The sequence below is a fragment of the Anopheles gambiae genome, chromosome 2 (assembly GCF_943734735.2).
Source record: "Anopheles gambiae chromosome 2, idAnoGambNW_F1_1, whole genome shotgun sequence".
NCBI lineage: Eukaryota > Metazoa > Arthropoda > Insecta > Diptera > Culicidae > Anopheles > Anopheles gambiae.
Window position 1 is genome coordinate 24,311,982 of NC_064601.1, and position 14,671 is coordinate 24,326,652.

Genomic DNA, 14,671 nt, shown 5'->3' on the forward strand with positions numbered 1-14,671 from the left:
TGAAAGAAAGAGTAAGAAGGTAGAATAGAATAGATGAGTTGAAAAGCGTATGAGCAGCACACACATACACACAAATGCACACAAAAAAGCGCCGAAAGAATGAAACCAAGCTGAACAAAACATCCGTCTTTGAACAAAAAAAAAAAGGTAGAATAAAAGTTTCAAAAACTGGTAGAGAAAGCATAATACATTCTGCGCACCGTATCGATGAGGAAGCTGGAGGAAGAAGGAAGCAAAACTTATCCACCCGATCCTCGTCTTTGCCACCTTGCCCACCAAAAAAGAACCAAACACGATGGGTCTATTTTTCACCATCAAAGTTCAGTGCCGAGAACTGAGAATGCAATCCCGTACCAAAGGAAGAGCGATGAAAATTGAAATTCAATTTTTATATTCAAGCTCGTGACGGCTTGCCACAAGGATTGGATGGTGCTTGCCTTTTTTCTCTCTCTCTCTCTCTCTCTCTCTCTTAGTTTCTATCTAGCGCGCGTGTTTTCTACCTTCAATTTTGGTACGAGAATGTGTCGCAGAACAAGGTTTCTGTTTCCTTCCTTCACAAACCTGTAGAAATCACTGAAAGGGAAACCGCCGAAAAGCGATTACGAGGGTACGTGACGGTGACAAGGGTCAGTGATTAAATTTGTCAACTTTAAGATGAAACCTGCAACCCACCCTCTTGCGGGCGCAGGTGACCAGCCGTATCTGATCCGTGCTGTCGGTATTAGCGATAATTTTTAGATCAAAACACGTTTTTTCACGATTTGAGATTTTCAGTGTGTGGACGCCTGCTAAGAAGTCAGGTTTCGTTTTTTATTAGCATACGTTCAAGGCGTTTTTGGTACGCAACATCATGCATGTTAGGGTAAACGCCTAGAAGTATGCTATTCTAATAACAAAAGGCCTTTCATGAATGAACCAAGTAGTAGGATAGAAAATTTTCATTATAGCTCGTAGCTGCACTTTCGTTTGGATTTATGCTTTGGATCGATCACCGTGTCCTGGCTCATCGATTTTCTCTAGAGCGCCTTTCAGCGTGTTTCAGCACCCAACAAAATACACACAGGCACATAAACATACACACACACTCATCTCAACCTTTGCCGTCTCAGTTGTGAGCTGTGTTCTTGTGCCTGGTGTTTGAAAGCAACATCAACAAACACCTTTCAAGCGTCAGAGAACAACACACCCATACACACGCACAACGGCTCGAACTTTCTCGTATCGGGGCAGGGCCAGGGCATCTTGCCGCATCCCGGACGAAGGGTTAATGGAGGATTCGGTTGCACCGGGTGTTCCCGCGTGAGCCTCCCTCTTCTTAGTAACAGTGCAGCATCCACTCAACCATCGCTCAATGACGTCGTTGTCGTCGTCGTCATGCAGTTTGTTGTTGTACAACGCTTCCGCTTCGTAAGCCTGCCCACTGATGCCTGTGCAAAGTTGGGTCTTAGAACTGGCAGCAGCAGACTGCAGCACTGCAGCCACTCACCCATGGGTTTCTTCCTTTCTTCCCTCCCTACCCGGAACCAGTGGCCCACCTTCGGAAGCACAAAGCGTTGAACTGTGGCCTATCTCTCCTGCCCGTTGTGCTAAGACGTTGCTAGCTGCACTTGTTGTGATGATAAATATTTTGTTGTCGCTTCCGGTTCGGCCAGCGCACACCTTCCAGCAGAACGTTTGCACAGAGCGTACAGCTGGGGTATCAACAACCTCCGGGGAAGTGTGCTGCTTCTCGTGATACGGCTACGTCTCATTACGGTAGCGTTTGCTCACGAGCAATGAAACCGACCGTCTAATGTTTTTGGCAAAACAAAAACACTTCAACAAATGGTGGAGGAGATCGTTTTTGTATCGTTTGTATCGTCGCTTTTATTGTGACACTCGCATACACATGCACATATACATGCACCGGGTCGTTTGAGGCGTGTGACAATGTTTTTGGAGGAAATGATACACTCGTAGCAGGCAGTACAGGAGAGCACACCAGCACGCTGAAGCGGAATGCTGGGAAGAAAGCGACGGCTGACGAATGTTTTGATAAGCCGGAAAAGCAACGCATTCTAAACTTGTGAAACATTCTCGAAAGTTATCCGGTTGGAAGGTTTTATGATCCCCGCTTACCAGATGGCCCGGGAAGTGGTGGTCAGATTTATTCCACACTTTGGCTTCCCCAAAGTAGCAGCGTGTCCTACTGGCAAACATGGGTTTGTGTGTCTTTGTGTGTGTGTGTGTGTGCTGAAAAAGCCATTTCAAAAATAAAATGGAAGATCACACACACATACACATGCCATGATATGGCACCGAACCGAAGGTTCGTGATTTATGTACTGGAAGAAGGTCGTTATCTTACGATGGGGATTAATTTGTGTCAATAAAAAAGAAACGGTTCGGCGCTGACGCTCGCTCGGAGGCGTTCGCTTTCTAGCCGGCTCTACATCTACAGTCGGCGCCACTTTCGGAAGGATGAAGCTGACCAGCACACATGCTTGCACGAAAGGGTCAGCATAATTGTACCCACCAGGGAGCCATTCGTTCGTACCCAGCCCGACGGTTGCCCGGCCCCTATTGGACGGATGGGTATATTTTCATGCTGGAAATTTGTGACCATAAAGCTGCTTCAAAGACAAGCGCGCTGCTTGCAAGAACCTTTACCGCAGCTGGTAGCTCAGTTGCAGCAATTTTTCTAAAATAAAACCCTCTTCGTGGGATGATGTTACCGAGAGTAAGATGAGAGAAAAAAAACCCTCTTTGATTGATATTTATTTCATTTACTCCACCCGTCACATAATAAAAATCCCCACAGCAAAATGCGAACAAAACGGGCCATGATGACGCAAATCTTTTCTTCGCTTTTTGCTGTCTGTTCAATTTTAACCCCTTCTGTGCGGGCGCACGACGTCATTTTTCATTTTGTTGCTCCCAAAAAAGCGCACACACACACACATACAGAGAGACAGAAATAAAAACAAAAATTCCACGCAAAACAGGCTCCTTTAAGAAGCCGTGTTCCGCCACAAAACATGCTGCAAAACAGGGCGAACATCGAAATCGAAGGTCTCTGACGCCTGACGTCTTGCGCGCACCGGACGAAGGATAATTGCAAACAAAAATTAGTAGGTCAAGAATCCCACGGACCTTCGGGAAGGATCGGAAAGGGAGTGGGAGGAGCAGCAGCAGAAGATGGCGTGGGTCCATCGTTCTAATGTTTCATTTTCCACCGCTCGATTCCACCTCGCTTCGATATCGGGCTCAGTACGGGTCAGCATACAGGAGCAGCAGCCACAGACGACGTCACAAATATGGCCACGGAAGCGTGGGAGAGCGGCTTATAATTAATTGAATTTGTTAAAGCGGAAAAGCGCTTTTGTTCAAATGGATGTTTTTGTGCTGAGGGTTTTTTTGTTCTTCAACTTCCGCTCGGTCGAATTTTTCCGTTTTTTTTTTTTGGTCGGTTTCCTTCTCTCGAGCGTATCCGGATCTCCCTCATCGAGCTGCTCGAAGTGCTAGTGTTTTCACGCTAGTTCACTACACGGGATGGAAAAATTGTACCGTGAAGTGGAACGTTTTTTATTCTCCTCTCGCTTTTGTTAATGTTTGCGTAATAATCATTTTGTGTTGGTTTTTGTTATAATCGGAGATACTAATATACTGAAACGGGATAGAACTGAAGTGGAAATCTTTTAGGGGGGTTTTAAGGGGTTACTGACGGAAGAATCGTTAGTGAGGAGCGATAAAAAATAAGATACAGTGATTAGTTTTATGTAGATTATAACCTTCACTTTTATTGTGTGAAGTGTTCGCTAGGGGTTCCTTGACCCGATTTATAGTCTATTACCTATGTTTATGTTTTTAGGGATCTTTGTAACAATACGATCATGAGTTCATCTTCAATAACATTTGCCAAGTTTCTAAATTTTCACAGATTTAATTTAAAGGCAATAAATTACAGGAAAATGCAACCACATACTCCATTGTCCTTACATTATCGTTCCCATTCGGCAACCATAAGACAAAACCATACTGAAGTGTTATTTTCCCTCGAGGTATTGACGAATATCACGGAATAAAGCATCGCTAGTTGGGTTGTAAGCGTTTGGCAGGATTTTCCCTTCCCCAAGGCCATCGCGGTGAAGTTTGCTGGCGAGCCAAACCCCAGCATTAGCTTGATTTCCCCCGAGAACTAATTACATTACGGTGTGAAGTGGAGCGCAAAATAAAAGTATGATCCAACGCGTGCGGTTTTGGTCTGCGCTTGCAAAATCCTTCCTCACATGTGTGCTCTCCTTCACACACACACACACATACACACACTCACACAAATACACCCTAGTGTAGACCATACGCAAACACAAACGATCGCTCACCTTGTGCATTCCTAAAAAGCATGCTTTACCGACAAAAATGGAGTTATCGACCGGATTGTGATTGTGTGTGGGAATTCTATTGGAATGTTGATTATTTGCCCCATTTGGCAGTCAGTTATGTTAAATTCGTTGACCAATTTCACAAACACAGACACGCTTACATACATGTATTAGCAGACACAAAGAGACAGCTTTTGTGCAAATTAATTGTAAATTATTCAATAAAATTGATGGTATTTAAAAGGGTTAGCGGTGTGCACCATGATGGAATTTCTCAAATTACACTCTCGATTGAACATTCTTACGTTGGAATTCCCATTAGCACTTATTAATTGCAAACATTTCCGCTTCTCGCCCAGCCACTTCCGGTCTCCGACGCAATCACACATACAAAATCCGCATATGAAAAATAATTCTTCTGGGCGTTGACCAGCCGCATTATGGAAGCCTCCTCGTATAACCAACACCGTGGCATCCATTGTGCGTGTTAGTGGAAATACGACAAAATGCCAATGCACGAATCTGTTGCTCTTGCGGGCGAGGCTATACGCAGGGGAAAGAAGTGAGTGAAAAGGGCATTTTAAAACCTTAAAGCCCTTCATGACCCAGCTGTGGCTTCGGGACGGTAACAAAAATCCGGGATCCGTTGTTTTTATCCGATCCAGTAAAAGACGTTCCATTGCCGTTACACTCGCAAAATGGGACAGTCGTTTCGAAACGTAAACTGCTTCGCAAGCAGCAAATTCGTAAAATTTTATTGTTTACCGATAAACCGCAACAACCATAACTTTTCCATTGTCTGGTAAGCGTGTGTGTGTGTCTGTGTGTTGGAGATCGAGGACGACAGTTTTATGCCATTTTCATGGTCGAGAATTTTGGAACGAGTTTGCCAAGCCGAGAGACAAAGACAGATAGGAAGAGAAGACCCCATTTTCAGTATGGGGTGTGCAACAAAAGAAGCGTTTGGAGAGGTGTGAGTAATTTTTTTAAGTGCATTTTTCTTCCATCATTTATGCTGAGTGAGGCAAATGTAGCCTTCGAGGAACATGGGGCTGGTTACGAAACGGGATGGATGTATCTTAAGAGCCTGCCGGCAGCTTGAGTCAGATGAACCATAATTTCACTCATCGAGGTTTTCTCAGCTCAGACCGAATATCGGGCCCGGAAAGGAGTTTCCTTCCAAACAGAAGGTTCCAATCGATGTATGAGGTTTATGTGAATATGAATCGTTTGTTTGTTTAGTGACCTTTTCTGAAGAAATATATCCCATTGGACTCGAATCGAAATGAAATATACTGTTTATTTTCACTATCTAGCTTACGATGGCAGTTTTCTGAAGCAAGATCAATCAATATTTCTATTTAAACATGTCATTAGTGCAAAACCCATATTTCTGAATGTGCCGTAAAAGCTGAGCGCCTAAAAGTCAGCACAACGCACGACAAAACGTTCTTAACGTGCTTATTCAAACTTTACATGTGGTTTCATTGCAAAGGAAGAGCTCAAATTTTGAAAACGTTGCAATTTCGCTATAATAACTACTTGAAATCTGCCCCACATGGTATGTAACTCATGTTTCAAACGCACCGAACAGTTCTGATACTGATTTGCTCGTTATGTCGGGTAGCTAGACAAGCAGCGGACCGTAATTCAATCATCATGTTTTCGAACCAGATTCTGAATTACAAAGAACATCCGAGAACAAGAGCCGACCATGCCGGGTGTGTATGTGTGCAGCGTGTGCAGCACATTCAAACAAACCGCCAAAGAGACACCGATTCCGAAGCGATAGCCCGATCGATCGTTGATTGCACTCAAACAGTAAACTTCTGTTCAGCAGCTACTACAGCTACTTCCTGCGAGTGGTTGCATTTGCACAGACGTCGTGCTGCACAGTTACTGCACAACCAATGCATCTGGTAAACTCCACACACATCCAGCGGGGATCGCAGTCTGAGAAATCGAACGGTGTGCACTTGGTATGACGGCAATCACGAGCTGGTTCACTGTTCACGATGAAGAATCGTGTCGACAGGTTGGTGGAAATAGTAAAAAAGGGTTGTGATTTCGGATTTCTAGTTCCATCCCGAATCCCCCATCTCTAGCGGGATAAACTCTTACGATGGCGGTTCGTTTACTCATGGGAAGTATCATGCACCTGAATGTAAGTGCTCGGTACACGTTTTGTGGGCGTGTTGGTGTAGAGTCGAGTTAGGTAAGCCCCGTTTTGTGTCGTTGGCGCTTGTAGGGACACATAATCAATCCCCATCGTGAGACACTATAGAGAAAAGGTAGCAAAAAAAAAAAAAAACAGACAAGCTTAAATTGTCTGACGAGCGTTCGAAACCGCCCAACAACATCTCCGGGGTGGCATTTCAACTCGTACCAGTGTACTCGGAATGTGATACAAGAAGGAGTGACGCGACGGAACAGAGCTGAATTTCAAATTAGATCGAATGACAAGCGATTGTTTGAATTGGATTTTGCCAGATGAGTTTCATGACTGTTGGGCATAAGGAAGAAGAAGTGCCTTTGCCTTCTTCTGCTTGTGTTTTCCTTGATCATGCTCTTCAGTTTCATTCCAGTTCCATTCGCATTCGCTCACTTCATTCCCGAAGGCTTTAAGATCCGTTTAAATCATTTTCCGACGCACCCCAAACACCATTGCAGTCCAATTTCTCAGGAACATCAGCTCCAGCAACCAATAGTAAGGAACAATCTCCCCTCCCCACCTCCAACCATATTTCCACTTTAATACTCGCGAAACATTCCTGCAAGTGTCGCATTTGGAATTTCTTTGCGGAAAACTTTTCTCGCATCATTACTCAAAAACCCGCCCCACAAAAAGGGTGAAACACTTTCCGCTTTTTTGCCGGTCCTCGCGAGCGCCCCGATGTGAACGAAAAAGGATGTGACCGATTTTCGCTTACTCAGCTAAAATACTTTCCACTCGAGCGTGTCGTTTGCACCGGCTTTCGAAAGCAGTCCCGGTAGGTTCTCGGGGCAGTTTATTTAACTTGCTCATCATCGATATTTTCCACCGCGTTGATTCTGGGGGACACTGGGCGACCGAAACCCTTCAAACCCGGAATCCACCGCCCCCGGGGGGTTCGAGGTGTTTTCAGGGGTTTCATAGACACAGACGCCAACGATGCGTTTCAGGCCGGTTTGGGTAGGACAATCGAATAGTTACAGCGCTTCGAATGGGTTGGAAAACCCCGGTCGGATGGACGGAACGGTCTATTTTTACCGTTTCGCCAACTGCTAAACGGAGCACTTCCATTAAACTATTGGCAAAGTGTGGGAACTGTAGTCGCAGAGGAAAAAAACTGCTCTAGCAAGGCGAAAAACGGGTTGACTGCCATGAGCAGAAAGCCCGGTAGCCGTTAGTCCTCGGGATTTTGCAACCGATTCCGATGAAATGGAGTGAAAGGAAATCGATTTCCAGACTCCCCCGGTTCTGCTTCACCGGCTGCTGGGCGTATTTTTCCGCTCCAAAGGAAAGATCCGAAGCGATTGTCACTTATTTACGTTATACCCCCATTGGGGAGCGGGGATCAGATAGCGCAAGACTCATTTCTTTGCTCTCAAGATTTTAAGAATTCCTAATAAGATTGTGTCCCAAGCAATTCGAATCCGGACCCCTTTTACAATGCGTAGATAATCAAAAATACCGACGAAATTGATTTCATCTTCCTTTCTAGTGAAACAGATTTGTTATGATTTGATTATAAGCTTTCAGAGGCGGTTCTCACATCCAATTCATTACCTTCCGTCACCGGATGAGAAGATGCACAGCTAGAGATTAGGAGATTATTGTGTGAGTGTGCCACTTTCTTGGAATGGAGCAGTTGGGGATGAAAGCCGATCTAGCATAATGGCTTATTTTCTGTACACTCTTCAGAAATGATAGCCGATAAGAAGGCAGAATTCTACTTTCCAATATCAGACACATCTCATCTTGAAAGCCATACCGGCTCTGCGGCAGTTTCCATCAGTCTTGGGCTCGGCAATTGAGTCATCTGTTCTCGAACACCTGCAGAGAGATTAGAGGGAAGATTCCACAACCAAACAATGGATAGTTCCGCTCCGTTGCACTAACTGGAGCGTTTTATCTCGCTAGTAGTAGCAGCAAGGTTCGTGCAGCAAACTATCACCAGGCCCTTATCTGCCACTAAGTTAAGCCCGCGTGGATGGCCCTGGATTAAGCTTCCGAGAAGACGGCGCAACGATTGCGGTGGCAGGAAGTTGCAACAGCGCGCTTAAATAAGCACGACCTAGACCCGGCCAGCATCAGTAACGAAACGACCCCGAGCCCACAGTCAAGTCTTTGGGATCTGGACTTCAACAACGACCGCGTGCAGAATGGATTTTGTGTTCAGGGTGTTCTTTTTGCAGTTCGTTCTATTCGTAAGTGTTCGGTGGGGCGGGATGGCGTGTTAGTGTCTTGAACTATAGGCAGTTTCTGCTGCTCTCTATTTATCTGCTACAGGGTTTGCTGGTGTCAGGTGTACGACCGCAAACCGGAGGAACCGACTGCCACGGCAAGGACTACCTGTGTCTGGACGATGTCCGATTTCAACTTTGTGTAGACTATGGTGACGGGAAACCGACGACCGTTAACCATGAGGTGCAGCTCTGCCCGGCCGGGACGTTCTGCAGCAACAGTGGACAGTTTGAGTGCGACTCGTTCGTAGCACTGTCGACCACTGCTGAGCCGCACGTTAATGTGGAAGTGGAAGGTAAGTGGAGGGCTTACAATTTAGCACAGAAGAAATCATTTGATTGATATTTTGTTTTAATATCAGCTACGGCACAGCCAGAGTATGAAGAGCTCGTTACAAATGAACCAGTGGTAGTAGAAGAGGAGACAGAAGCACCAGAAGAGGCATCTGCACCAGCGAGCGAGCCAGCAGCAAACGAACCAGTGGAGGAACAAAACACAACGGTTGCACCCGAATCGTCAACGGCAGCCGTAGAAGCGGAGACTAACGAGGCTCCGCAAGAAGAAGCGGCAGCACCATCGGAAGACACCGAATTACCGGAACAGTCGGAAACAACCGTACCGACGGAAGAATCTGCACCGTCAACATCGGTCCCAGAAGCAGAGACAACGGCGCAATCAACCAATGCGGAAGAGGAACAGTCCCCCGCCGAAACGGAATTGCCGGAAGAAAACAATTCGCCGGCAGTAGAAGAATCAACCACCTTAGCGCCACCATCGGAAGGCGTATCCGGACAGGAATCAGTTGCAACGGAAGCAGCCGAGGTAGAAGCCAGCGAAAACACGGAGTCGGCTGTAGCGACGGAACAGACGGAAGCTTCGGAACCGGACTCGACTACTCAGCAGCAAGTGGAGGAACAATCGTCCACGGACGCTTCCGAAGCTGTCACGACGGAAGAAAGTGTACAGTCCGAACAATCGACGGAGGGCGTAGCTGCTGAGACCGAAGTCTCGGAGGACGCTTCTACAGCCGCAGTTCCAGAAACACCAGAGCAGGTAGAAACAGAGAGACCGGAAGTTCCGGAAGAAACCGAAGCACCAGTTCTCCCAGAGGTAGAAGAGGAAACGGGTTCCGAAACGGTACCATCAGAGCCTGAGGTGGAAGCCGAAGTTGAGGAAGTTACCTCGGAAGCATCCGTGGAACCTGAAGCTTCGGAAACGACACCAGCATCGCCTGTGGAGACTGAGGCTCCGGAAGCTAGCTCCGAACCGTCGGTAGAGCCCGAAGCGTCTGAGCCCACTTCTCAACCGGCTGAGGAAACGGAGACTCCTGAATCCCCCGTCGTACCATCGGAGGAACCAGAGGCTACTGAACCCACCGGCACCGAGGCACCAGAGACTCCTGAAGCCTCCAGCGCACCCGAAACAACTGCAGCTGTAACCGAGGCTGAAACAACGTCAACCGCACCCACCACAACCGCCACCGAGGAGGACAACTCAGCGTCCAACGGAGGAGCGTCGGGCTCGAACGAAGGCTCCAACGCATCGCCAGACTCTACCGAGGCTCCGTCGGCCGAATCGGGCGCGGAATCAAACGAGGCTAGCACCGTCCACCCGCAAGCACCCGGATCGGGCGAGTTTGTGTGTCCGGCTGCCGGTCGCTTCGCCAATCCGACCGACTGTCACAAATACTACGTCTGCTTCTGGCTGCCCTTCGGACTGTACAGTCTCGAGCAGAACTGCTTGGCCGGGTACGCGTACAATCCGTCGCTGGAACGCTGCACGGCCGACCAGAGCGTTTGCTTCCCCGGGGAGTTCACGTGCATGGGCCCGGGTCGGTTCCCCGATCCGGCCGATCCGACCTCGTACTTCTGGTGCGTGTGGAACATGTTCGGTGGCTACCTGCAGTACAAGATGCAGTGCCCGATGGGCCAGGTGTACAATGCGTTCCGCGGACGGTGTGCCTTTGCGGTGGCGGGACGTTCGCTGCCGTTTGATGAGCTGGACGACGAGCTAGCGGCGGCTGAAGTTGCCGAGGAGTCGCACCCAGCGGAAGTCGAAAGTGCGGTGGAGCCGGTGGAACCGGAGGTTGAGCCCGTCGCCCCGGTAGCCGAGGAGCAACCGAAGCTGAAGGTAAAGTTCCAGTGTCTGGAGGAGGGCACCTTTGCCGATCCGAACAATTGCGGTCGCTACTTCGTCTGCACGCTCAAGAAGCTGGACAAGTTCAAGAAGAGCAAGTTCAAGTGCGCTGTCGGCGAGCGGTTCGATCCGCTGATGGGCATGTGCGTTCCCGACCTAGATGCGTTGTGCGAGTAGTGCGCAAGCGGATGGCAGCCCCAGTTAAACGCGCGGTGTAGTGGCAATGGTTTCGTACACGAATAAAGTATTTATCAATTAATTTTCAACCCAGGCAAGTTAGAAAAAACAGCGACAAATCTGATTGTTTGGCTGATTGCCGCAAACCACTTGATGACAGGCTGTTGCAGTTTGGAGAGCATTCGGCCGTAAGCTGAGCGCATTGTTGTTGTTCACCGTAAACAAGCAGATGTGCCGAACAACTCAATTTGTAACTGTTCGCCTCAATTAATCGATTATCCGACCGAGGGCATGTTTCAGGGCAACAATTTCGTCAGGTGATTACGCGCAAATGGCAAACATTAATTTTACGCCACATTTGCGACTGATTGAGAGCGAATGGAGCGGCAACCAATGCCTGAGGTTAGAGTGTTAGATAAAAGTGATAAAACTTCAAACACTTCTAATCCTCGCCCAGCTCAGCCTCTCGAGCACCTTCCTCGTAAACCCCCACCCGGGAGAGTATGGTGTGATAAAAGTGCACTTGCAAATGACACCACAATTGCAATCACTCACCCGGAAGTGTTGCCACCAACGAGCGTGTGAACGCGTGTGTGTACTCACGGTATGTGCGGGAGCGATGGAAAACAAAAATCGTGCACCGTGCTCCACGCGTTCAAAGTTCTAGCGGTGTGCAAACATTCAGGCGCAGTGTCAGCGCCACCGCGTGCAGTGGATAAATATTTGATGAAGCGTGTTTTTAATTAATTTTAATGGAAACAAAATAACCTCAATCTATCGGATGACAATTATTGGACCGGTGTTCGTGTGGGTGATGTGTTTTTTTTCTCGTTCTCACCCACCTCACGATTGATTGTGTATTTTATCGCCGCGGCGGACTCGATGCTTACGCTTGTTCCCGTCGCCTGTTGTAGCGCTGTTGTTTTATCATGTTTTCCGCTGCTCAGTTTGTTCACCCGGTTTGTGTCGGTTTTTTCTTATCGTCCCAATCGCTGCTCTCTCCGATAACTTTCTTTTTGTTTATGTGTGTGTGTGTTTTTTTTAATCAGACATGCCCATCAGCGGGCGTTGGAATTTACGAAACGAACAATAAAACGTTAAATTGATTGCCTACAATAATCACGCAACGCATATGCATAGCGATGGTGAAATGTAGCATAAAACCCCCACGTTATAACGAATAAAAAAACCCCCAACAGCCAATTAGATGCTCGGTAAACATTTTCCCACGGCGCGATTGTAAAGTTCATGTTTACTGCACTGGTGTTATCGTACTGCCGCCAGCACACATACCACATTCGCGGCCCTGCAAAGGGATGCGCGTTGATTGTCCCCGACACCTACGGGACACCCGAAACTCCACTCCACAGTGTGGCGGTACTACATAGGGTTCCATCAAATCAACTACCCATCGACACCATCGCGCACGCCACGGTCCCTGCGGCTGTGCTTTGTCTGGGAAAAACAAAATCCAATCAAAACATCATAATTCGCGCCCCACCGAATCCTCAATCTCCCGGCGTGGGTAGAGCTCGCGTTGGAATTGTTTTTGCCTTCCTCCGAATAGTCCATCCCATTGTAAAGGGCAGGGAATGGTGTAAGGAGGTGATGTACGGGGCTATATAATCCCACACGACCAAAGGAACGCGACGAAACTTTGGCACACCGAATTGTATCTCCGCGCGCTGGGGCTAGGGACTTCTGATGAAGGATTGAAAGAACGAATCCGTTCAACCGTGCACGCGCCGTACGCCGTACGAAAAAAAAACACACCTCCACCACCCTTTTTCGGATCTCGGTTGCCCGGTTACATCCCTGCTTAAAAGGATCAACGAAGGGACAATTGCGGTGTACCGGTGCGCACACGAGCAAGCCAAAATACGAATGTTAAATAAATCATTCAAACTTTAGCGACGGTGAAATTCAATTACGATTCATCTCGGGGATACAATCACTTTTACACACACACACACACACACACACACACACACACACACACACACACACACACGGTGGGATGAAGCAATCTGGCGAGGTGTTTTGCCATCGCAATGTGAAGGCAGATAAGGCCAAAAGGGTGGGATTGATGAAAATAAATAATATTTTACATCACTTTCGTGGAAGTACTAGGGCTTTTACCCTTTTCCATTTGATTCAAACCATCATTGTTTAGTATTATTTAAACCGTATAGATTTTTGCTTTTTTTTATAGAATTGGATCGTATTTAGGTTTACGTATAATATAAAACTCTATCAAACTAAATACATAAAGCAAGCTTATTGGGTTTAGAAACTGCTAAAAGTATGAATCATTGCCTGCATTTAGGCGCAAACGGTTATATGGATAATTATACAGCCCTTTTTCATACTATTTTGTGCTAAATTTTATTCTACATTTAATACCTTCCCAGCTTATCCACTGAATCCGCTATTCAACAGTAGCATATACCCAACCGGTTGATTTGTCTGAATCCTATCTCACTGTGCGCATCGTTTTTTGCATGATGGCAAAGCGATACCGTGGTAAAGCGAAACGGTTGCCGAAGGGTTTGTGTTATCTTTCACCGAGCGTCCACAGGAAATCCCCGGATAATGCTAGTTACGGTGGTGTAGCTAGCGGTATAACCATCGTTCCGTGTTTTCCTACCCGTCAGCCATGAAATATGATTTGTTTGTGCGAGTGCTCCCGTGGTGGCTCTTTGTTTGTAAGCCACTACGACAAAAAGGTCATGAATAGGGGGGCATAAAATCTAATTGAAAGACAACGGTTAACGCAAGCAAATCCCTGCCCCAAGGGTAACACGAATGCCTTTTCCAATCGTAATTATTTCGGGAAAATCGTTTCATCCTTTGAACGATAGTTAAGTTGAAAACGATTTAAAATAACACAAACGGTGCAGCAAAGCAATATGTAGTCGACCGCAAGAAACTCCGAGGAGAAGTATCATCAATACATTTTCAATTCATGCGTTGTGACGTCGTGCGTGACTACACAAGAGCAAGTTGACCTTTCCGCAGAACACTTTGTCATATTTGAATGCCCTTCCTTACGGTTCAGTAACAGGAATCCGATGATGTTTCAGCGGCTTCCGATCGATATGCCGGCGTGTCTGCTTGCGTCAGCAGTGCCATTCTCTCGCCGAAGAGCCTGTGTCATCTTACAGGGGACACGAGGGACGCACGGCCACGAATCAGTGGCCGCGGGGACGGCACCAGAGAAAAGCTGTTCACAGTTGCCAAAGCAAACAAAGCGTTCTACGGGATGGGGAAAAAGCCGAGCAAGAAGCGGTCGAAGTGACACCGCATACCGCACAAAGTGGAACAACAAATAGACGGATTTGCTTAGCACACGCACCAACGCACACACACACACACATCGGGGCAAAAGCGCGAGCATAAGTCAACAATGCGAACGACGATTGAAGACGCTCCCGAATGCGGTCACGGCCTTAAACCACAGTCACAAAACGGAGATGCGCGGTAACGTTTCCGTTGGAGGGTATTTGCTTTTCTCGGGACTTTTTCTTTTTTCTTGCCCTCACTTTTCTCC

At 47.3% G+C, this 14,671-nt stretch overlaps 2 protein-coding genes across 5 annotated transcripts in view; one reads left to right on the forward strand and one right to left on the reverse strand.

Moving 5' to 3' along the window:
* The window catches only part of LOC1273332 (hemicentin-1), a 96,679-nt gene that overhangs the window by 63,887 nt on the left and 18,121 nt on the right, over nt 1-14,671 (reverse strand). The gene's annotated exons all lie outside the window — the stretch shown is intronic.
* On the forward strand, nt 8,558-12,284 carry LOC3290656 (retinitis pigmentosa 1-like 1 protein). The gene is made up of 3 exons (XM_563520.5): nt 8,558-8,771; nt 8,854-9,103; nt 9,170-12,284. The coding sequence occupies exons 1-3, from the start codon at nt 8,727-8,729 to the stop codon at nt 11,119-11,121; spliced, it is 2,247 nt and encodes a 748-aa protein (XP_563520.5). The 5' UTR covers nt 8,558-8,726; the 3' UTR covers nt 11,122-12,284.